Below are 24,608 nucleotides of genomic sequence, written 5' to 3'. Positions count from 1 at the left end.
TCTAACTGCATTGTATATCACACCCACTATCAGCTAACATTGGAGTTTTGTAGATTTCCATGGCACTCAAACCCAAATGTTTCCATTATTTTTCAAGGTGAAAACAGTCCACAATAACAGGTCAAGAAATACCACAGCTGGTGCCCTCCCCAACCTCTCACTCATAATGAGGAGAAAACCATACCAAACGTATGGAATTGAGAGCACAAAGGTAGTGGAGATGGCAAAGGAGGAAAGCTGCCACGAAAGTGAGCTGTCATGTACATGATGTGGTGCTATTGTTTGCAAATCAGCTGTGCATTCAGAGAGTTGGCGTAGGTGGCAGTATTGCTTCATGGAGTATATATGGCCACATGAGTGCAATGTGTGACTCTTTCAACACTGGAGAATGCTGCCACTCTGTGAAATTGTAGCTCCTCAGCTCACTGCTGTCAATTGCCCACAGGGAAGTTGATGACTGGCTGACTCTAGTAAATATTACATCCATGATTTGCTTTATGCATCTGTGCACAGATGATTGGCTAATGTTACCCATGTCTCCAGTGGCAGTCTGGACTGACCGCACAGCACATAAATGCACAGCTATTGGCAATTCAGAGCCAACAGTGGAGTTGGACAACAAATCGGGTTGTAACATGTGGCTGAACTCATTGATAGCTTCCCTTGTGAAGCACAGATTCGACCTGTGCTACTCCTGCCCAGCTGGAGGTAGGTAGGATTACGCTGATCTGTACATTCTGGGTTGGAGGTATCAGCAAACAGATGCCAAATGCTTTTTGTAGTGCCTAAAGCAGGCATCATAAATGTAAGCAAATACAAACTTATTCAGGGTCTGGACAGAGAAGACAGAGGTTCCCTATCAGGTAATTCCAGACTTTTCCTCAACTTTTTCCTCCAAGAAACACAGATACTGAATGGAAAATCCATTACGGCTGCTTTCTAATTGGAAGAGGGCTAAAATGGGAGACACCATGGCAGAGAAATAAAGGTCGACATTAAAGTGGTTGCAAACTGTGGAAATACAAAAATAAGTCTTTGGAAAGCAGTTGAAAATAAGGATTTCACCAGACTTTTTTAAGAGTACTTGCCATGACCTTTAAGTTCACTTCTGCTTTTAATTTAGCATATAGTAAAGCTAGATGGTTGTTTTAAAGGCGTTGATTAATGCCCAGTGTTATATTTAAATTAAGTTGGAATGACATAATGTCATCACTTCATTGTCACTTCATTTAACTATACCCAAAGAAATGGAAACCAAACTCAAAGCAGATCTTGGCATTTCATCACTGTAACAATCTCAAGTCTCTGTACACCAAGGACAAAGAATGTTTTTGTACTATATTTTTACAAACGCAAAAATGCAATAAATAAATTATAATGTGGGCCACTGAATCCAGTTCCAAGTCGATATGGGCCCAAAGCACAAAACTGTCCTAATTCAGCGCTAATCCGGTAACATTACTCAGATTAATTTAGCAAATGGGAAAAAAGCAAGACTGCACTGCTGCAGTAGAGTTCAAGAACATTACTGGGGCAAAAAGAGCTTTGCTTTGGGTTTAACCATACTACGACTGACCTGGAAGTGTATAATGTTGAAAATGGGCATGTTGGTTTCAATTTGGAGCGGGTTTTGTGCAGGGAATGAGTGGGAAACACAATTGGTTTAATTTCAGGCCTGATGTAACCTCCAGATCTCCTACAATGGGCATGAAAAGGACACAGAGTAGATACTAGCAGGTGAAGATCAGGCCTTCTTGACAACATACTAGGAAGGGTGTTTCAGGAGGATCTCATGGAAGGAAGGTATCAGGGTGGAGTCTGGGGCAGACAAGGCTCCGACTTTCCTTGTCAGACTGGAGGAATATTTCTGTTTCTCCTGCCCAAGGAAAGTTTTGGAGTTACCTGATAGGGAACCTCTGTCTTCTCTGTCCAGACCCTGAATAAGTTTGTATTTGCTTACATTTATGATGCCTGCTTTAGGCTGGTGCACCAGCAGGTTAAAATGGGAAATGGTCGGGATCTGAGTGGGTAAGTTGTTTAACTGTCCAATGGGTCAGAATATTTAAATTGATGCCTGTTGTCCAAAATAGAAAATGTTCCATTTCTCAGCATCAAGCTTCCTCACTTTGACGAGTATAAAATTTCTCCTAAAAAATCTTTAGCCTGGTGGTGAGCCTTTTACCATATAATTTCTTGTAATGTACTGTTATCTCTGTCCCTGTGTATATACCTTTGTATAATACTCTGTACTGATTCAAATCACAGCAAATGGTATAACACCAGTCATATTACTGATGAAATTCCTATTTAAAAAAGTAATAATATCCATGCAAGTAGAAACAGTCCTGCCAAGCATTGCTATTTATGGTATTCTTTCTTCTTTTTCAGTTTAGGAAGCTTACAAGAAGTACATCCTTTTATTGTTTATATATACTTTAAGATACATTTGTGACTGAACAATTATTAGAATTAGAATGATTATCATACAAACAGAACAAAATCTCTGGTGGGCAGGGAAGCAGGGTTTTTAACTTATCTGTCAGCATGAGGTAGATTTGTTTTACACGCATTAGGTCAACTCAAGAATTGATATTTGAAGCAGCCAAGTGAAACTAAACTGTAGTTGCAGAAATGAATGTTCTGTAAAACCTCTTGAACCTCTTGACTCTCAACAGTTATTAACTTTGTACAAGGGAACTTCAAAAGATCCTAAACCATACACATTAGACAAAATGCAAGAGTATTAGTCAATAGGATTGCAAATTTAAGCAGTCATTATTTAATATGAAAGATTAAGATGAATTACATTATCTTTCCATTGTGGTTAAAGTGTCAAACATTACAAAGCCCTTCTTTAAAAGTAGGTAAAACCCAATGGAATGTAGCTGCCATTGGATTAGAAATAATTCAACAGTAAAGTAAACATACAGGCTCCTACTGGACAAGAGCCAGAAACCCTCTTCACTGTCACTGAATTCCATAGCTAAACATTGCACTGAATTAATAACACTAAGCATTGATTTCTGTAACATAAACATACATGTTTATAAAGTTATCTTTATAGAGCACCTATTAGTCTAGGTTTTCACTGAGTTAATTGCTGACGTTTGCTGATGATACAAAGCTAGGTGGGAATGTAAGCAGTGTGGAGGACATAAAGGGACTGAAAAGAGATATAGACAAGTTAAGTGAGTGGGCAACAAGGTGGCAGACGGAGTATAATGTGGGGAAGTTTGAGGTTATTCAAAGACGAAATACTGCGGAAGCTGGAAATCTGAAACAAAAATAGAAAATACTGGAAATATTCAGCATTTGTAAAGAGACAAACATAGTTAATGTTTCAGGTCTGTGACCTTTCATAAGGACTGTCAAAAGTTAGAAATGCAATAGGTTTTGAGCAAGTGAAAGGGGCGGGAGGAGGGGGAAGAAGAACAAAAGGGAAGGTCTGTGATAGTGTGGAGGGCAGGAGAGCTTAAATGACAAAAGGTTTCATGGTACAGAGCCAAAGGGAGTGGTAATGGGACCAGTAAAGAAACAAAAGTTGTGTCTGGATGAGGTGAATAGTGGCCGGATAGCTGCCTTCCAAACACAAAGTAAAGGGATTAGTAAAGATAAGTAAAGATAACAACTAAAGAAAAAAACAAGAGGGGGACAAAAAAATGGACCAGCAAAAGAACATGAAATATGAAATAAAATGTGAGAGAGGCTATGATCTAAAATTATTGAACTCAATGTTGAGTCCAGAAGGCTGTAAAGTGCCCAACTGAAAGATGAGGTGCTGTTGCTGGAGCTTGCATTGAGCGTCATTAGAACACTGTAGCAGGCCAAGGACAGAAAGGTCAGAGTGGGGGCGAGGTGGAGAATTGTAATGACAAGCGACAGCAAGCTCAGGGTCATGCTTGCAGACTGAATTAAAGTGTTCTGCAAAGCTGTCACCCAGACTACGTTTGGTCTCCCCAATGTGGAGGAGACCACATTGTGAGCAGTGGATAGAGTCTACAAAGTTGAAAGAAGTACAGGTGAATTGCTGTTTCACTTGGAAGGAGTGTTTGGGGCCCTAGATGGTGAGAACGGAGGAGGTAAACAGGCAGGTGTTGCATGTCTTGCGCTTGCATGGAAAGGTGCTGTAGTAGACGGGGGAGGTGTTCGGGGTGTCTGAAGAGTGGACCAGGGTGTCGTGGAGGGAATGGTCCCTTCGGAATACTGAGAGGGGAGGGGAGGGGAGGTAAAGATGCGTTTGGTGGTGGCATCACACTGGAGGTGGTGGAAATGGTGGAGGATGATCCGTTGAATACGGAAGCTGGTGGAGTGGAAGGTGAGGACAAGGGGAACCCTATCATAGTTCTGGGAGGGGGTGGAAGGGGTGAGAGCAGAAGTGCATTAAATAGATCAGACACAGTTGAGGGTCCCTGTCAACGCAATGGGCAGGGGGTAGATCCTCCATTGAGGAAAAAGGAAAACATATTGGAAGCGCTGGTATGGAAGGTTACATCATCCAAACGGAGGTAGAGAAACTGGGAGAATGGGATCAAGTCCTTGCAGGAAGTGGGGTGTGAGGAAATGTACTTCAGGTAGCTGTGGAAGTCCGTGGGCTTATAGTGAATATTGGTTGATAGACTATCCCCAGAAATGGAGACAAGAGACGTCAAGGAAGGGAAGGGAAGAGTCAAAGATGGATGATGTGAAAATGAGAGAAGGGTGGAAATTGGAAACAAAGTCACTGAAATTTTCCAGTTCAGGGCGACAGCAGGAAGTGGCACCTACCACAGCTACCTGGACTACACTTCCTCACACCCCACTTCCTGTCTTGTTGACAGTTAGAAACGCTCAATGCTAATTATTTACCACTGTGAGACATATATTCTAATTCCCAACATCTATCAGACTGAGAGGGAAGGAGATATAGGACTGGATTTTCATTACTAATGTGGGAAACAGGAATTGGGCCTGGTTTTGGATCAGAAACCCACCTGCGTTGAGAAACTGATTCAGGTTTAGATCTTTAAATGGGTAAGCCTTTAATGGCATGGAGACAGGTTTCCTGTCCACATAGAGCCAGTGGGGCTGGCAATGGAGATGCGCCAGATGAAGTGTGGGTCTCATGTGGACACCCTGCAGCAGCTATCACAGAGGCTGCTGGTTGGCCTGAGGGAGAGATCTGTGGTTTGTGCCAAAGCCTTCCACTGCACCAGAGGGAAGTGAGCTGTCACAGGGGAGCTGGAGACCTGGCATTAGGGGCAGGGCAGATCCTCACTTCATCAATGCCAACCAGGATTTAATGCTGGAGGCCATAAGGGAGAGGAGGGAGGTCCTTTTTCCGGGTGGTGGCAGGAGGAGGCCACATTGTCATGCAGCAGGGGAACCTTTCTGTTGCGTTTATCCCCCACCGCCTCCTCTTCCTCCTCCTCTCTTACCTCCTATTCCTCCCCCAATGAGCCGACTCATTCCAGGGCCTCAATGCTCTAAAGGTCCACACCTCTCTGGAGGGGCATATTATGGAGAGAGCAGCAGACCCCCATAATGACAGAGACTCTTGCCCATCTGTGTCAAAGTGGATGTAGTTCCCCCGCCCTCCTGAATATGGCATCGTTGACCTGCCTGATGGGTATGAGCAGCCGACTGCGAGATGCCAATTAGGTCCATAGCTGATCTTTGGAATGACCCGGTTGCATCGAAATTCAGGGCGATGGAGACCTTGATGTCTGCAGATAAGGGACTGCCATGGGGGCTGCTGTGGGATATTGTAATATCTTTGGTATGCTGCCCTCTCTGCTGCCCTCTCTGTTGGGAGGTGTAATTAAAAGCTTCCAACATGGCTGCTCCCAGTTAAGACCTCATGTTAGTTTTACTCTGAATACACAACAGCTGCGAAGCCTCAGGTCATTGTGGATCAAAGCACAAATGTCTGAACCATCTGCCTGGAAAGGCACAGCCCACCATGGCACTGGTGCTCTGTAATTTGTGACTCTTGGGCAGTAGACCTGATGTTTTGGGTAGTGTCTTCTTCCCCTTGCAGCCCCTCCGCTGTGCTCCTCTGGCCTCTTGCTATCCAGGAGGTTGTATCTTCTGAAGCTCATCCTGGCTGCTCTGTCCAATGTCAGAGTAGCCTGTTCCCATCTAACCTCCCTCAGCTGGGCTTTGTGCATTCACCAGGCCTTCCTCTGCCAACCCCAGCTGCTCCAGTGATACCAGTGGGCTCCTGTCCCTCTCCAGATTCCTATCATTCACCGCTGAAAAAAGCAAGTCTTACAGCTCCAGCAATGGCTACTCTGGCACTTTTGGAGCAGCTGAACTTTACTTTGAACCCCTGCATCATGTTAATCAACCCCTCCCATAGCCCTCATGGCCCTCCATATTGTTCACATCTTCTAAACCCTGCAGTGGAGCAGACATTGTCCCTGTGCTCTTCCTTTAAAAATCACAAACTGCTCTTGAAAAGCCTGTTAATGAGCTGCACAATGAGCTCAACAGGTGATCAATTGGAGGAGTGTGGACTTGCTGTTCCCTCTCTCCTGGCATCACTTTAAAAATAACTTTGTGCTCCGGAGACTAAGAGATCTGGTGCGATCTTCAAATTGCTTGCACACCTGCTTCTGCTCCCAACGGGCTTTGAAAATATGGTCCATAGAGAATAACACAAATAGGACGATAGATAGCTTCCTTCCTATTCTAATTTGACTTCTTTAAAAAGACTCAAGTTGAATTTATGAAAGCAAACAGCCTCTGAGGGAAACAGATGGGAAAGAAGGGTGAGAGAGGCAGTGGGGAGATAAATAGGTTGAAGGTAAAGGGACCTCTGATCATCCACCCAGAGAGAGAGAGTATGAAAGCTGGGGGAATGGATAGAAGGTTGAGGCTTAGTGACAAAGGAGCAATGAGGAAAAAAGGATACAGGGGGTTATGATATCAGAAGGAAAGGAAAGGGGTGCTGGAAGGTGAAAGAGTAAGGAATGTGATGGGAGTGAGAGGATAGAGAGAACATTTGATTATGGAAGGAATGGGAAGAGAACCTCAGAGGGCCAACATTGGATGGTGGGAACAGAGACATAGGCCCCAGTAAAATAGCGGTGAGCCACGTTGGGATGGCTTCCCGACATAGTCCTGCTGCCAGGGATGTTTCCCAGTGGCGGGCAGCAGGCGGGCCGGGGTCTGGATTGGCTGCCCGCTCCACCGAGGCAGGAAGCCTAATTTGCATAATAAAGGACCCTGTTAGGGGCTATTAAGCAGGGCCGCAGCATTTTGCCAGTGGAGGGAAGACCCCGCCATGTGGGGTGGACACTAGCTTCATTGAGACGGCCTTCCTGTGGCAGTCTGGGGGGCAGGTCATCAGAGCCAGAGGCTCCATTCCCCACTGAGGAGGCCATGGGCAGGAATGGCGGCCCCTGCGGCCCCAGTGATCCCCCTGGAGAACTTGTCCCTCTGATCGGCGGGGTCTTCCACCCATGGCCATCCTGCATTTTAAATTATACTTACCTGTCCAAGGGCACTTCCATGTTGAGGCACCCTCTTGATCCCTGACCTGCCTTGGCAGCACCCATCTCTTCTGGTGGGGCTGCTGAGACTTCGGAGCTGACGGCTCACCCACCAACCTTAATTGGACGAAGAGACTGGAGGCAGCCAATTAGGAGGCCGCCTCTGTGAAAATCCTCACGCTGTTACCACTGCTGGCAAGTGCAGGCTTGGGACCGCCATTTGGTCCCAACATCAGTGTCCCGAAGCCCGTGGTAAAAGTCAACCCATTTACCCCCAAACCCCCACCTAATGCAGCCTTCAGCTATTGTTGGCTTCTTTCTCTGCCACATCATACCAAATAACCCAGCACCTCCCTCCCTGAAGGAAAGAAGAAAATAACAGAGGTAGAGGGGCAGATGATGACAGAGAGGGAAGCTAAAAGAAGATTTAAGGGAAGAGAAGAGAGAGACAGTAACAGAAGAGACAGAGACACCTGAAGACAACAGAGCTAGGTAAGAGAGTGCCCATCGAGGTTAATTTTAAATTCCCTCACCACCACCATTACCACTACCACTACAGTGGATGGGAGACGACTGGGAGGGGGATTAAATCAATAAATATGTGAAACCCAACCCCAACAGGAGATCAAACTAGTAATGGGTTAAAAGTCAGGGAGTGTACTTGTTTTTAGTTCCTACACTCTGTGCTTTCCAAATTCAATTAAGGACACAAAAATCAAGGGGGCTTTGTGCAATCCATAATCAATTTGTAATAAGTTATGATTTTGCTGAAGTTAGTGCTTTCTATTTTGTCAAAAACATAGGGGTAGATTTTTATTCAGAGGTGGAAGAGAGCAGGTGGCAGAGGGCTGGCTCAAGGTTAGGCAACCGGAAGAATAGGTTTCCCTCATGCCCTGCAGAATTTAATGGTGGGACCTGATTAATAGTTAATTCCTTTCCTGCTTTACAACAGTGACTATACTTTAAAACTTCAAAAAAGTACTTCATTGGCTATAAAGCACTTTGAGATGTCTGGCGGTTGTGAAAGGCGCTATATAATTGTAAGTTCTTTCTTCTATTTCCCTGCTGCAGCCCGCCAGATTGGGGATGTCAAGTGGGTAGGCTTTTGGCACCAGGTTGCAGCCGAGAGGAAGGAGGGAGGGATTGGAGGCCGGGGTGGAGGGTAGGGTTGGAGATTGGAGGTCTCAAGGGTAAAATTGGAGGTTCAGAAGTGGGATCAGAGGCAGCTTGGGGAGCTCAGGGAGAAAAGAAGGGTCAGTACAGTGCCCAATCAATTGGCGAGTAAGTGTGCCGGATCCATCAGGTAAGTAGAAAGGTATTCACCTCCTGGCTTTAACAGACCTCGCCTTCCTTTTGCTGCCAGGTTTCCCAAGGCCCAGGAAACCCAACCAGCCAGAGTTAAGTTTGAAATTGTGGATCCCTCAATAGAGGTTGCCAGCCCCATTATAATTTAAGCTGACAACCACCTCCTGGGAGCAGGCTGGTTGCCCAACCCCTGTCCAGCCTCTGTTAAAACTGGAAGTGGGAAAGTTGGAGGCAGGTTGTGGTCAGGAATTTTAACACTTTAACCTCCCACCTCGTCTTTTCAGCATTAAAATTTCCCACAGAATAGCATCAGAAGTTAAAAGTGAGTATGACTTTTGTCAAGGTAATTGTACATTTGTATCCATAATAAATATTATTTTCATTCAATTGCAATTGTACTCCGTGATTAGCTAATCAAACAAACTGGAAATATGTGGGCAGTAAGTTCTGAAAGGAACACGTTAATCATTTTTTCCCACAAATATTGTGCAATTGACCAGGGTTACACACAAATAAATATTTCTGGTCATGCAGGGAGTGAAGAAACTGAAGTGACTTTTGATAAACTTGAACCGTGGAGACTGGCTAATGCATTAAACTATCCTGTAGGATGAGGTTAAAAGAGCTATGCCAAGTGCAAAAAAACCCCAACAGTAAAAATAAAATTCAAACAAGCCAAAGTGTACTTCAAAAAGAATCTTGACATTTTTAATAACAGTAGAGGAAATGTCATAAAATAACCAGTTATCAGTAGTGGCTGTTTTAGAAGTACATAGCAAAACTTCATATTGCAATTGAAAAGTTATAAAAGGCACTGACAAGTAAGTGGTTGTCAAATAAGTGGTTGCCTACATAGAACAAAATTCCATCATAACCATCTGGCATGTACCTCACTCGTATTTTGAAAGTATATATGACATAATTTACATTGTTTTTTCAGATAAATTCTCATCTTTGTGTTATACGTATAAATCCATCCTCAGGTCAAATTCAGAGCACATTCTAAGTTGTGGCATGTTTGTGGGCCTGGATGATTTCTGACTAACGTACCCCCTAATTCTTTTGTAGTGCCCTGGTTATTTGTTTAAGTGCCTTGCCCCTTAAAATTTTTTGCGTGGCCACTCACACACCATAATTTAAAGGGGCCGACTTGCGCATGGCATGCATGGGAACTTTCGGGGCCGCACAGCTTAGAGGGAACATTGTTTATGACTGTTAACGTGTGTAATGTAACAGAAGAGAGTTCCTAAAATTTAGTATTCTTTAATTAGGGCCAAATATCAAAACGCAGTGCACCACTAAGATTGTAAAGAGCAAGAGAGAAGACAAGGCAAATCAAGAAGTCGTGGTTATGTGATGCCAAGTTTGAACTTCAAAAGCCTGTAAATTGTACAATGAAACACACTAAGATCTATATATTCTGGATTTGTGCAATCTTGGCCATGATGCTCACCATGGTCAAATGACCTGTTAATACTCAAAGTCTAGACATGAACGTGATAAATGTTACTGGAGGGCAACTGGTTCCTGTGGAAATGTATCACGTTATGAGTTGATACCTTCAAGAGAGCAGCAGAGAAAATAAAACCAAGAAAATGAGGTAGAACTTCCTTTTGAATTAGACTTGCTACTTTCACACAAAAAACTCAACCTATCAGAGTTCCATCTCGCTTTGAATGAAATGTTGAGGACCAAGATTTAAATAAGAGATTTTTTCAAAGAAGTAAAACCTTCTGAACGTGTCTGTCCATTCAGACTCTGCTGTCAAGTTTCAAATTCACTCCGTGCCAAAGTTGCCAGATGTCAAAAGATCTGCAAATGTCTGCAGCCCAAGTACTAAACCAAAAAGAACATTAAAAGCCAGTAAAACACGTGTTAATATATTAGATTCAATGTATGCTGTCAGGGGATCTTTAAGTAATAATCTGAGTTTTAAAATATCAACTGGCTGTCCTGTCAAGTTTCCAAGGATCCTCTCAGTTGACACTCAGCAGTTAAATTAATAATAATGAAGTCAAACATCAACAGTCAGCCATCACTAGGGGCAATGCAGAGGGAGCAGCAATGGACAAATTTAGATATATTACCTCTAGGGGGATAATGGCTAGGGGGAGGAAAAGGAGTCAAATAAATTCCCCAGTGAAACTTATAATCCAGTCCCTGTCAAAACAGTTAGAAAAGTCTGCTCAATTCCTATTGGAAATAATGAACATTCCTGGAAAATTTGGGTGGAACCATTGATTCTGGAATTTAGGAGGTGACATTTCTTGTTTCGATAACCTCAGTAAAGATATTATCTGATTAAAGTTCTTGCCAAAAGAGTGTTTCACAAATTCATAGTTTGGTTGTCTGAGTGATAATTTCTGTACAATACACATCTCATATAAAGTTACATTTTCCGCTTCCTTGCTGCCAGTGCAGAACCTCGTCTGCTCGACATGTTTCTTGGGAAAGGAAACCTGTATAGCCTATGAATTTTGGTCCATCAATGGAAAACTATGGCTTGTCCATGAATGATTTCCTGAGGGGCATGTGTAATGGGAGCAGCTTTGCAGTAGAAGTGAGCAGAAGCGGACTAATACATACTTACATATATCTTTGTTTTCTTTATAAAGCTTTGAATGGCATATGTATCCTGACATAAAGTGTACCTGAGTTGCATACCCAATTTTCATTCTAAAATAATGGAGCTGATAATGTGATCCCAGTGCGATGGCCATGGGGCTGTTGCATCACAGCAATGTGCACGTCTCAGTGAAGTATGCTCTCTTTGTGCTATAAAGCATAGTCTATTTAAATATATATTTTTCTTATTTCAATTTTAATTCTTTCACGGGATGTGGGTGTCACTGGCTAGGATAGCATTTATTGCCCATCCCTAATTGCCCTTAGAAGGTGGTGGTGAGCCACCTTCTTGAACCACTGCGGTCCATGTGGTGTAGGTACTCCCACAGTGCTGTTAGGAAGGGAGTTCCAGGATAGTGAAGGAGTCGCAATTATAATTCCAAGTCAGGATGGTATGTGGATTGGAGGGGAACTTGCAGGTGGTGGTGTTCCCATGCATCTGTTGCCCTTGTCCTTCTAGGTGGTAGAGGTTGCGGGTTTGGAAAGTGCTGTCGAAGGAGCCTTGGTGAGTTGCTGCAGTGCGTCTTGTAGATGGTATACACTGCTGCCACTGTGCATTGGTGGTGAGGGAGTGAATGTTGAATGTGGTGGATGGAGTGCCAATCAAGTGGGCTGCTTTGTCCTGGATGGTGTCGAATGTCATTGGAGCTGCACTCATCTAGGCAAGTGGAGAGTATTCCATCACACACCTGACTTGTGCCATGTAGATGGTGGAGTCAGGTGGTGAGTTACTCGTTGCAGAATTCTCAGCCTCTGACCTGCTCTTGTAGTCACAGTAGTTATTTCACTGGTCCAGTTCAGTTTTTGGTCAATGGTAACCCCCAGGATATTGATTTTGGGGGATTCAGTGATGGTAATGCCGTTGACTGTCAAGGGGAGATGGTTGAATTCTCTGTTGTTGGAGATGGTCATTGCCTAGCACTTGTGTGGCGCGAATGTAACTTGCCACATATCAGCCCAAGCCTGAATGTTGTCTATTAGATTAGCACTCAGCATACTAAGGGGCAAGGATGGGACTTTAGGTGCAGCAGCTCTTTAATAGCCTTCTCTTAACGATGTCATATAAATATAGAGCAGGAGAAATGATAGTAACACTCTCCATACATTGTGACAAAGGGGAAGCATCAGGAGGAAACACCACTTTTTTTACATATTCTTACTTAGAATAAAAAGCACAGAATCAGTTTATCCAGTTCATTTCAGCATTTATGCTCTGGTTGAATCTCCTCCCATTCTTCCTCATCTAAATTTTATCAGCATAAGCTTCTATTCCTTTCTCCCCCAAATGCTAATCTAGCTTCCCCTTAAATGCATCTAAATTATTCACCTCAATTATTCTCTGTGGAAGCGAATTCTCTGGGTAAAACATTTCTTCTGAATGCCCTATTTGATTTCATGGTAATTATTTTAATAGTCTCTAGTTTCGCTTTTCCCCACAAGGGGAAACATTCTTCCTGTGACTACTCTGTCAAAACCTTTCATAATTTTAAAGACCTCTATTAGGTCTACGCTCAGTCTTCTCTTTTCAAGAAAGAGACTCAACCTGTTGTTCATCCTTTCCTGACAGGTTTAACCTTGCAGTTCTGGTATCATCCTTGTAGCTCTCTTTTGCACCCTCTCAAGTGCCGCTATATCCTTTATAATGATGTGGGAGCTCAGATACTGTACTGGGTGTTGACATTTCTTGAGCTATGGAACAGATGAATGTAATTAGTAGGCAAAGCTGTTGTATTCAGTTGTCCTGATGTAATACTGTAGTCAATGGGCGTGATGATTGATTTTAGTATGGTGCTACTAGCTACTGTTAAGCTTTAGTTGTCTCATGCTTTTGGAAAGTATTTTCTACTCAAATTTGTTTTCGCATTCTTGCTAATTGTATGGTTAAAGAAACAAATTTCATTTTTTTTATTTGTTCATGGGATGTGAGCATTGCTGGCAAGGCCAGTATTTATTGCCCATGCCTAATTGCCCTTGAGAAGGTGGTGGTGAGCTGCCTTCTTGAACCACTGCAGTCCATGTGGGGTAGGTACTCCCACAATACTGTCAGGGATGAAGTTCCAGGATTTTGACCCAGCGACAATGAAGGAACAGCAAAATATTTCCAGTCAGGGTGGTGTGTGACTTGGAGGGGAGCGTGCAAGTGGTGGTGTTCCGATGCGTCAGCTGCCCTTGGTAAAGGTTGTGGTTTGTTTCTGTAGTGCTTTTCACAACTTCAGGATGTTCCAAACACTTTACAGCCAAGGAAGTACTCGGGCAGACACATTTTCTGGTTCTTTATGCGGGCTAACTTTTTTAATTGATTCATGCTGCCTATCTTCTCGAGCCTTCTCCATGCTAAGGTCTGTTTGTGGGTGAGGTTGTGCAAAATGTAATAAATAATAATAATTTTGGAAGCTTTTGCGGGCCTGTACTGTGGCTTTCTGCTTCATTGACCCAGGCCTGGGCTGGATTTTACCAAGCCCTCAACATCGGGCTCCGTGGCGGGGCTGGGGTCAGAAGATGGTTCTGCTGACGCTGGGAGGGCCCGGCCCAATATCCCCAGCAGCGGCGAGGCTTCATGGCAGTCCCACCACCGCTGGGCGATGGGATCTGGATTTAAATATTTAAATCAATGACATGCATAAGTTCAAATAAACTTACCTTAAATCTTCCGGGCCCGCCATGATCTTCAGCATGACGGCCAGCACTCCTGTGCCTTCAATTCCCCGTCTGGGGAAAGCCAGCATGACACTGGTGGGGAGGGGGGAGGAATTAAGATTTTTAGTGCAGGGTGGGGGGGGGAGGGGGGTCAAATAAACTTAATGGGTGGAGGGGATGGTGGGAAGGGGTGAACTTTAAACTTTGTGCAGTCTGGGGACGGGAAAGGTAAGATTTAAAAGATAAGTGCTTTGGGAGGGAGAAAGGGCAAATAGTTAATGTAATGGTTATTGGGTGGTGGGAAAGGGGTATTAGAAATTTATTTGATAAATTTCAGGGGTTGTGACTTAAAAAATTTAAATATGTCGGCAGGGCTGGATGCCCTTTAAAAAGGATGCCAGAGCCTGCGCACAGGCAGATGATGCCATTGCCAGCGATGGACAGCCGCCTCCTCCATGTGATTGATTGGGGTGGGCCGCCCCAGCTATTTAAATGAGCCGTCTCATGGGAGATCGCGGCAGCTCTTTGGCGTGCAGCCCGCACGTGTGGGCTGCCATTTTTTGAGCTCGCCGCCAAGATTCGCGGCGGGCTCTTAAATTCCAGCCCTTTGTGGAAGAATGCCGATGGGTTATTCCAGTAACTCCACATACCTCATTATGTTGCTCTACGGGTCATTTCCTTGGGTTTCTCAATGGGCTAGGTAGTCATGGCTGCACTGATCCCTCAACAGCTATACATCCAGGCACCACAATTTGGCATAAAATGCATCATAGAAACCCCATGGGTATTCATATGCACAATTCTTGCTACAGAAAGCAGTTGAGGCCAAAACGTTTTATGTTTTCAAGAAGGAGTTAGATATAGCTCTTGGGTCTAAAAGGATCAAAGAGTATGGGGTGAAAGCGGGAACAGGTTACTGAGTTGGATGATCAGCCACGATCATAATGAATGGCGGAGCAGGCGGGAAGGGCCGACTAGCCTACTCCTGCTCCTATTTTCTATGTTTCAAATTCCGTACCTTTAGTCACTGACTAGCTGCACAATCATGTTTACCTATACTCTTTTTCGAGGGTACATGGATGGTGGTGGTCTATAAGATGGCCGTAGGTTATTTTGTTATTACTTTGTTCATTCTTCAGTCTCTGTATCAACAATCAGCCTCTGGTGAACACTCAAAATGGAGCTATGGGTGACATGAACAACAACTCCACCTTATCGTGTACATACCACAATGATATCATATCAAAGCACATTTCAGGCCCTGGAAGTGCTGCCTAATTGTCAAAGAAAGGCATGCCAAAAATCTGCTCTCAAATAAATTTCTTGGAAATGTAGGTACATCTGAGCCTGCCAACTATCATCAGATTCATAGAACCTCACCCTGAAGTTTAACAGCAGACAGTTCATAACAAGATTTTGTTTTGCAACTGCAAGTCCAAGAAATCCAATTAAAACAAACTCATGTATTGAAATGAATTAATGAAAAGCATGTGTGTTATCAGAAGCAATTACATTGAAATCAAATTTTGTACAGAAGTGCCAGCCTTGCTCTGCAGAATTATCTCCTAACCATGGACCATGGATCAGTCAATAATAAAGGAAAGCATCCCTCCTTATTAAATAGCACAGCAAAATAATAACGAAAATGGAGGAATAAAATGGAATGTGTTGCCTTTGTACTTGGTTGGTCCAACTTTAATCATAAATATATGCTGCTCACACTTATACTGAACACTGACAACAGTAGGTGTGTTTTAACATGGAAGTCAGTTTTAATCTTTATGACATTGATTTCTGGACTGAAAAATAACCTGAAGATTAACAGGCTGAAAGTTTTCTGTCGATGGGGAAAGTCACAGGCCCAAATCTAATAATATTAGTTATTTACCAGTCTCAACCACCTTCCACTTTTAGAAATGCCAGTATGATTTCTGTCATTTCCATTGGAACAATCATTTTCTTTACATCTGTTTCCCATACAATTACATACATTTATGTTATTCTTTATTAGAAATATAATATCCTCTCAGTACAGGTTTCAAATATTCTACTGAGGCAATCAGCTATTCTTTAAAGAAAATGTTGATTGAGTAATTGCAGTTTTCATGTTTACCCACAAATATATTTAGCACCATTTTATGAAAATGTATAGTATTTTCTACCGTATCACTCAGATTTTATATACAGAGATCTCTAGAGCTGCAGACAACTTGTGGTGGGTTTGTTTCTTTTCCATTGAAGAGCTCAATACAGTGTTAAAAAGGGTGACTCTAGAAGAACAAATATGGAGGCAAATTGCTGAGTGCAAAACTATCGAGCAATAATAGTTGGGGATTTCAACTACCCCAATATCAACTGGGATACAAACAGTGTGAAGGGCACAGAGGGCTCAAAATTCTTGAACTGCATTCAAGAGAACTTTTTTCGCCAGCACGTAACAAGCCCAACGAAAGGGGACACAATTCTAGATTTAGTCTTAGGTAATGAAGCTGGGCAAGTAGATGAAGTAACTGTGGGTGACCATTTTGGAGATAGTGATCATAATACAGTTAGTTTTAGCATAATCATGGAAAAGGACAAAGATAAAAGAGGAGTAAAAGTTCTAAGTCGGGGGAAGGCAAATTTTATGAAACTGAGAGGTGACCTGGCGAAAGTCGACTGGATACAGCTACTTGAAGGAAAATCAGTGGCAAACCAGTGGGAGGCATTCAAAAGTGAGATACTACAGGCACAGTGTAGGCATATCCCCACAAAGATAAAGGGTGGCACTGCCAAATCTAGAGCCCCCTGGTTATCTAGAAGCTTACAGGGTAAGTTAAAGCAGAAAAAGAAAGCTTATGACGATCACAAAAAAACTTAATGCTTTAGAAAGCCTAGAGGAGTATATAAAGTGCAGGGATGAAGTAAATAAGGAAATTAGAAAGGCAAAGAGAGAACATGAAAAATTATTGGCAGGTAAAATCAAGGAAAACCCAAGATGTTTTATCAGTACATTAAGAGGAAGAGGATAACCAAGGAAAGGGTAGGCCCTATCAGAGATGTACAAGGGAACTTATGCATGGATGCAAATATGTGAGCAGGGTTCTTAATGAGTTTTTTGTCTCTGTCTTCACAAAGAAGAGGGTTGATGCAGTCATTGTAGTTAAAGAGGAGGAATGTGAAATATTAGACATGATAAGCATAATGACAGAGGAAGTGCTAGAGGGTCTGACATCCTTGAAAGTGGATAAATCACCAAGGCCAGATGGATTGTATCCCTGGTTATTAAAGGAAGCCTGGGAGGAAATAACGGATGCTCTGAGGATCATCTCCAAATCCTCACTAGATACAGGTGAGATACCAGACGATTGGAGGTCTGCGAACGTTGTACCATTGTTTAAAAAGGGTGCGAGGGATAGGAAAAATAATTCTAGGTTGGTCAGTCTGACCTCAGTGGTCAGTAAACTATTAGAATCAATTCTGAAGGACAGGATAAACTGCCACTTAGAAAGGCACGGATTAATCAGGGATAGTCAGCATAGATTTGTTAAGGGAAGGTCATGTCTTACTAACTTAATTGAGTTTTTTGAGGAAGTATCAAGGAGGATTGATGAGGGTAGTGCAGCGGATGTGGTCTACATAGATTTTAGTAAGGCATTTGACAAGGTCCCACATGGCAGACTGGTCAGTAAAATGAAAGCCCAAGGGATACAGGGGAATGTGGCAGGTTGGATCCAAAATTGGCTCAGTGACAGGAAACAAAGGGTAGTCGTCGACAGATGTTTTTGCGAATGGAAAGCTGTTTCCAGTGGAGTTCCACAGGGCTCAGTGTTGGGTCCTTTGCTGTTGGTGGTATATATCAATGATTTGGGCTTAAATGTAGGAGGCATGATTGGGAAATTTGCTAAATTTGCTGATGGCACAAAAATTGGCTGTGTAGTTCATATTGAAGAGGATAGCTATAGATTCCAAAATGATATCAATGGTTTGGGCAAGAAAAGTGGCAAATGAAATTCAATCCAGAAAAGTGTGAGGGGAGGGCAAACAAAATGAGAGAATACACAATAAATGGGAGGATATTGAGAGGGGTAGAAGAAGTGAGAGACATTGGAGTGCATGTCCACAGGTCCCTGAAGGTGGCAAGAGAGGTAGATAGAGTGGTGAAGAAGACATATGGAATGCTTTCCTTTATTGGCCAAGGTATAGAATACAAAAGCAGGGATGTAATGCTGGAACTGTATAAAACGCTGGTTAGGCCACAGCTGGAGTATACAGTTCTGGTCACCACATTACAGGCAGGACATAATTGCTCTGGAGAGCATACAGAGGAGATTTACAAGAATGTTGCCAGGGTTTGAAAGTTGCAGTTACGAGGAAAGATTGGATAGGCTAGGGTTGGTTCCCTTAGAACAGAGGAGGCTGAGGGGTGACTTAATTGAGGTATACAAAGCTATGAGGGGCCTAAACAGACTAGACAGGAAGGACCTGTTTCTCCTAGCAGAGAGGTCAATTACCAGGGGACACAGATTTAAGGTGATTGGTAGAAGGATTAGAGGGGACATGAGGAAAAACTTTTTCACACAGAGGGTGGTGGATGTCTGGAATTCACTGCCAGGAATGGTGGTGGAGGCAGAAACCCTCAATTCTTTTAGAAGGTACCTGGACATGCACCTGAAGTGCTGTAACCTGCAAGGCTATGGAGCAGGTGCAGGAAGGTGGGATTAGATGGGGCGGCTAGTTTTTTCAGCCATCATGGACACGATGGGCTGAATGGCCTCCTTCTGTACCATAATTTTTCAACAGTCCTATGGTTCTACAGGCAGGACATAACCACGAGAAACTTTGTTGTTCCGCATGTTCTGCAAATGACAACTTTATAAACTCAATGTTTGTATGTCGAGATGTGTAGATTTTTCTCGACTCATTTTTCATCTCTAACAGGAGACTACTGTTGTACCCATGACGCTGCTAGGTTTAATTTCAGTCTGCATATGTGCTTGCGACTTTACCAGCGGCCTTACCTCCATGTATACACGCACTATAGCTCAAAGCGAAAATACATACTTATTATCTAATATGGCCTATCATTTTATTGCAGACTTATGCTAGAAATCCAGTAGCTTAGTGCCTTGGTATATTAATGCAGTATTATACAGAGAAAGCATATGTTCTGCCGTGAGATTCTCTGCATGGAAAACTCCCATCTTCCTCAAAGGAAGGAAAGGAGGAAAAGATGAATAATCATAAAATCGTTGGAAACAGGAGGCCATTTGACCCATTGAGTCTACACCGACTCTTTCAAACAGCAATCCAGTTAGTTCCAATTCCCTGCAATATTTTCTTCTTCAATTATTTATCCAGTTGCCTTTTGAAAGCTACTATATATATTACAATGTGTTCGCATACTTCCAAGCAAATTGTTATGGATTAATTAATCTGCCTAGGAACAAGAGTTCAACCCACCCTCGCAGTCAAGGAATGGTGAACAACTACAGGGAGGTGAATAAAAAAATTACAAAATGGTGGAGCGGGGGCGGGGGCAGGGGAATTGATTTGATTTACCTGGATAGTGTTCTGGACTTGCTAAATGCTTTGCTAATCACCAAAGAGGGTGCCGACTGTCGTCTCTGGGCCAGACTCTTCATTTTCTGCATAAAGAAGAGAAAGATAACAATGATTCATGGCAGCTTAACTGCAGCTATTTGTCCTCAACTACATTTTTTACTAGCAAATCCAACAAAGTTCATAAACTAATCAACATTAACAATTCTAACAATACCAGGCATTGCAGTTGCACGGACTTAGTTATAGCACAGGTACCCATGGTGTCACAAAGTCAGATCAAGGAGTTTTGTTAGTTTTTATACAAGCTGCAGACTGGTGTGTATTTTTATTCATTCATGGGATCCGGGTATCACTGGCTCGGACAGCATTTATTGCCCATTCTTAATTGCCTTTGAGAAGGTGGAGGTGAGCTGCCTTCTTGAACTGCTGCAGTCAAGGTGGGTTAGGCACACCCACAGTGCTGTTGGAAGGGAGTTCCAGGATATTGACCCAATGACAGTGAAGGAACAGTGATATAGTTCCAAGTAAGGATGGCATAGGGGGAACTTGCAAGTGGTGGTGTTCCCATGCATCTGCTGCCCTTGTTCTTCTAAGTGTTCGAGTTCACAGGTTTGGAAGGTACTGTCGAACCTTGGTGAGTTGCTTCAGTGCATCCTGTAGATGGTACACACTGCTCCCACTGTGCGTCAGTGGTGGAGGGAGTGAATGTTTGTGGATGGGATGCCAATCAAGCAGGCTGCTTTGTCCTCGATGGTGTTGAGCTTGTTGAGTGTTGTTGGAGCAAGTGTTGTTGTAAGGGGAATTAGGGATGGGCAACAAATGCTGGCCTAACCAGCAATGCCCACATCCCATAAAAAAAAAGCTGCACCCATCCAGGCAAGTGGAGAGTATTCCTTTGCACTCCTGACCTGTGCCTTGTAGATGGTGGACAGGCTTTGGGGAGTCAGGAGGTGAGTTACTCACCTCAGGATTCCTAGCCTTTGACCTGCTCTTGTAGCCGTGGTATTTATATGGCTACTCCAGTTCAATTTCTGGTCAATGTAAACCCTAGGATGTTGATAGTGGGGATTCAGCAATCGTAAGGCCATTGAATGTCAGGGGCGGGGGGATGGTTGGATTCTCTCTTGTTTGAGCTCGTCATTGGCTGGCACATGTGTGGTCAAATATTACTTGCCACTTATCAGTCCAAGCCTGGATATTGTCCAGCTCTTGCTGCATTTCTACGCAGACTGCTTCAGTATCTGAGGAGTCGCGAATGGTGCTAAATATAGTTTAATCATCTGCGAACATCCCCATTTCTGACCTTATGATTGAAAGAAGGTCATTGATGAAGCAGCTGAAGATGGTTGGGTCGAGGACACTACTCTGAGCAACTCCTGCAGTGATGTCCTGGAACTGAGATGATTGACCTCCAACAACCACAACCATCTTCCTTTGTGCTAGGTATGACTCCAACCAGCGGAGAGTTTTCCCCCTGATTCCCATTAATTCCAGTTTTGCTAGGGCTCCTTGATGCCATACTTGGTCAAATGCTAAGCAAGTGCTGCTTGATAGCACCTTCTATCACTTAATTGATGAGCGAGAGTAGACTGATGGGGCGGTAATTGACCAGGTTGGATTTGTCCTGCTTTTTGTGTACGGGACATACTTGGGCAATTTTCCACATTGCTGGGTAGATGCCAGTGTTGTAGCTGTACTGGAACAGTTTGGCCAGGGGCATGGCAAGTTCTGGAGCACAAGTCTTCAGTACTATTGCCGGAATGTTGTCAGGGCCCATAACCTTTGCAGTACACAGCGCCTTCAGTCATTTCTTGATATCACATGTAGTGAATCGGACTGGCTGAAGACTGGCACCTATGATGCCGGGGACTTCAGGAGGAGGCTGAGATGGATCATCAACTTGGCACTTCTGGCTGAAGATTGTTGCAAATGCCTCAGCCTTGTCTTTTGCACTGATGTGCTCGGCTCCCCCATCACTGAGGATGGGGATATTTGTGGAGCCATCTCCTCCAGTTAGTTGTTAAATTTTATACCACCATTCGCGACTGGATGTGGCAGGACTGCAGAGCTTAGATTTGATCCGTTGGTTATGGGATCGCTTAGCTTTGTCTATCACATGCTGCTTATGCTGTTTGTCACGCAAGTACTCCTGAGTTGTAGCTTCACCAGGTTGACACCTCATTTTGAGGTATGCCTGGTGCTGCTCCTGGCATGCCCTCCTGCACTCTTCCTTGAATTAGTGTTGATCCCCTGACTTGATGGTAATGGTAGAGTGGGAAAATGCTGTGCCATGAGATTACAGATTATGGTTGAGTACAATTCTGCTGCTGCTGATGGCCCACAGCGCCTCATAGATGCCCAGTTTTGAGTTGCTAGGTCTATTCGATATCTATCCCACTTAGCACTGTGGTAGTGCCACACAGCACAATGGAGGATATCCTCAGTATGAACACTGGACTTCGTCTCCACAAGGACTGTGTGGTGGTCACTCCTACCAATAATGTCATGGACAGATGTGTCTGTGACAGGCAGATTGGTGAGGACGAGGTCAAGTATGTTTTTCCCATTTGTTGGTTCCCTCACCACCTGCCGCAGAACCAGACTAGCAGCTATGTCCTTTCGGACTCGGCCAGTAATGGTGCTGGACATTGAAGTCCCCCACCCAGAGTACATTCTGTGCCTTTGCCACCCTCAGTGCTTCCTCCAAATGGTGTTCAACACGGAAGAGTACTGATTCATCAGCTGAGGGGTGGGGAGGGGTGGTAGGTGGTAATCAGCAGGAGGTTTCCTTGCCCATGTTTGACCTGATGCCATGACACATCATTGGGTCCGGAGTCAATGTTGAGGACTCCCAGGGCAACTCCCTCCCAAATGTATACCACTGAGCCGCCACCTTTGCTGGGTCTGTCCTGCTGGTGGGCCAGGACATACCCGGGGATGGTGATGGCAGTGTCTGGGACATTGTCTGTAAGGTATGATTCAGGGAGTATGACTATGTCATGCTGCTGCTTGACTAGTCTATGGGACAGCTCTCCCAACACAAGGCCCCAGATGTTAGTAAGGAGGACTTTGCAGGGTCGACAGGACTGGGTCTGCCGTTGTCATTTTCGTGCCTAGGCCAATGCCGGGTGTTCAGTCCAGTTTCATTCCTTATTGACTTTGTAACAGTTTGATACAACTGAGTGGCTTGCTCGGCCATTTCAGAGTCAACCACATTGCTGTGGGTCTGGAGTCACATGTAGGCCAGACTAGACCAGATAAGGACAGCAGATTTCCTTCCCTAAAGGACATTAGTGAACCAGATGGGTATTTATGACAATTGACAATGGTTTCATGGCCATCATTAGACAAGCTTTTAATTCCAGCTTTATTAGTTGAATTCAAATTCCATCTTCTGCCGTGGTCTCTGGTTACTAGTCCAGTGCCAATACCACTATGCTTCCCCTTGTGTTGCACAATAGCCCATTACACAAACAGCAACGTTACAAAAAGCCTTACGGAGGATAGGTGTAAAACACTGAAACACAGATTTTAAAAATGCTGTCTTTGAAATCTCTACACTGTTGAAAATAGATTGTGATAGCTTTGTGCAGTAGTCTGACAGCACGGCCACTGTAGCTAAACAAGGCCTGTTTAGGACTGATCTTCTTTGTCTTCTTTGGCCTCCTTGTCTCGAGAGACAATGGGTAAGCACCTAGAGGTGGTCAGTGGTTTGTGAAGCAGTGCCTGGAGTAGCTATAAAGGCCAATTCTAGAGTGACAGACTCTTCCACAGGCTCTGCAGATAAAATTTTTTGTCGGGGCTGTTACACAGTTGGCCCGCTCCTTGCGCTTCTGTCTTTTTTCCTGCCAACTGCTAAGTCTCTTTGACTCGCCACTCTTTAGCCCCGCCTTTAAGGCTGTCCGCCAACTCTGGCGATCGCTGGCAACTGACTCCTACGACTTGTGGTCAATGTCACAGAACTTCATATCGCGTTTGCAGATGTCGTTAAAGCGGAGACATGGACGGCCGGTAGGTCTGATACCAGTGACAAGCTTGCTGTACAATGTGTCTTTGGGGATCCTGCCATCTTCCATGCGGCTCACATGGCCAAGGCATCTCAAGCACCGCTAACTCAGTAGGGTGTACAAGCTGGGGATGTTGGCCACCTCGAGGACTTCTGCGTTGGAGATACGGTCCTGCCACCTGATGCCAAGGATTCTCTGGAGGCAGCGAAGATGGAATGAGTTGAGACGTCGCTCTTGGCTGACATACGTTGTCCAGGCCTCGCTGTCGTAGAGCAAGGTACTGAGGACACAGGCTTGACACACGCAGACTTTTGTGTTCCGTGTCAGTGCGCCATTTTCCCACACTCTCTTGGCCAGTCTGGACATAGCAGCGGAAGCCTTTCCCATGCGCTTGTTGATTTCTGCATCGAGAGACAGGTTACTGGTGATAGTTGAGCCTAGGTAGGTGAACTCTTGAACCACATCCAGAGCGTGGTCGCCAATATTGATGGATGGAGCATTTCTGACATCCTGCCCCACGATATTTGTTTTCTTGGGGCTAATGAGTAGGCCAAATCTGTTGCAGGCAGCCACAATCCTGTCGATGAGTCTCTGCAGACACTCTTCCATGTGGGATGTTAATGCAGCATCGTCAGCAAAGAGGAGTTCCCTGACGAGGACCTTCCGTACTTTGATCTTCGCTCTAAGACAGGCAAGGTTGAACAACCTGCCATCTGATCTTGTGTGGAGGAAAATTCCTTCTTCTGAAGACTTGAACGCATGTGAGAGCAGAAGTGAGAAGAAAATCCCAAACAGTGTAGGTGCGAGAACACAGCCCTGTTTCGCGCCACTCAGGATAGGAAAGGGGTCTGATGAGGCGCCGCTATGCTGAATTTTGCCTTTCATATTGTCATGAAATGAGGTGATGATACTTAGTAGCTTTAGTGGACATCCAATCTTTGCTAGTAGTCTAAAGAGACCACATCTGCTGGCAAGGTCAAAGGCTTTGGTGAGATCTATGAAAGCAACATAGAGGGGC

The 24,608-nt window shown here is 44.1% G+C and overlaps 1 protein-coding gene across 1 annotated transcript in view; it reads right to left on the bottom strand.

Moving 5' to 3' along the window:
* The window catches only part of LOC137370961 (rho GTPase-activating protein 20-like), a 126,258-nt gene that overhangs the window by 76,585 nt on the left and 25,065 nt on the right, over positions 1–24,608 (bottom strand). The window contains exon 2 of the mRNA XM_068032847.1: positions 19,581–19,666. Within this exon, the coding sequence (XP_067888948.1) occupies positions 19,581–19,666 (86 nt within the window). The remainder of the gene's footprint in view (positions 1–19,580; positions 19,667–24,608) is intronic.

Source organism: Heterodontus francisci, chromosome 6 (assembly GCF_036365525.1).
Source record: "Heterodontus francisci isolate sHetFra1 chromosome 6, sHetFra1.hap1, whole genome shotgun sequence".
NCBI classification, from domain to species: Eukaryota; Metazoa; Chordata; class Chondrichthyes; order Heterodontiformes; family Heterodontidae; genus Heterodontus; species Heterodontus francisci.
This window is presented reverse-complemented; position numbering and strand designations above follow the sequence as displayed.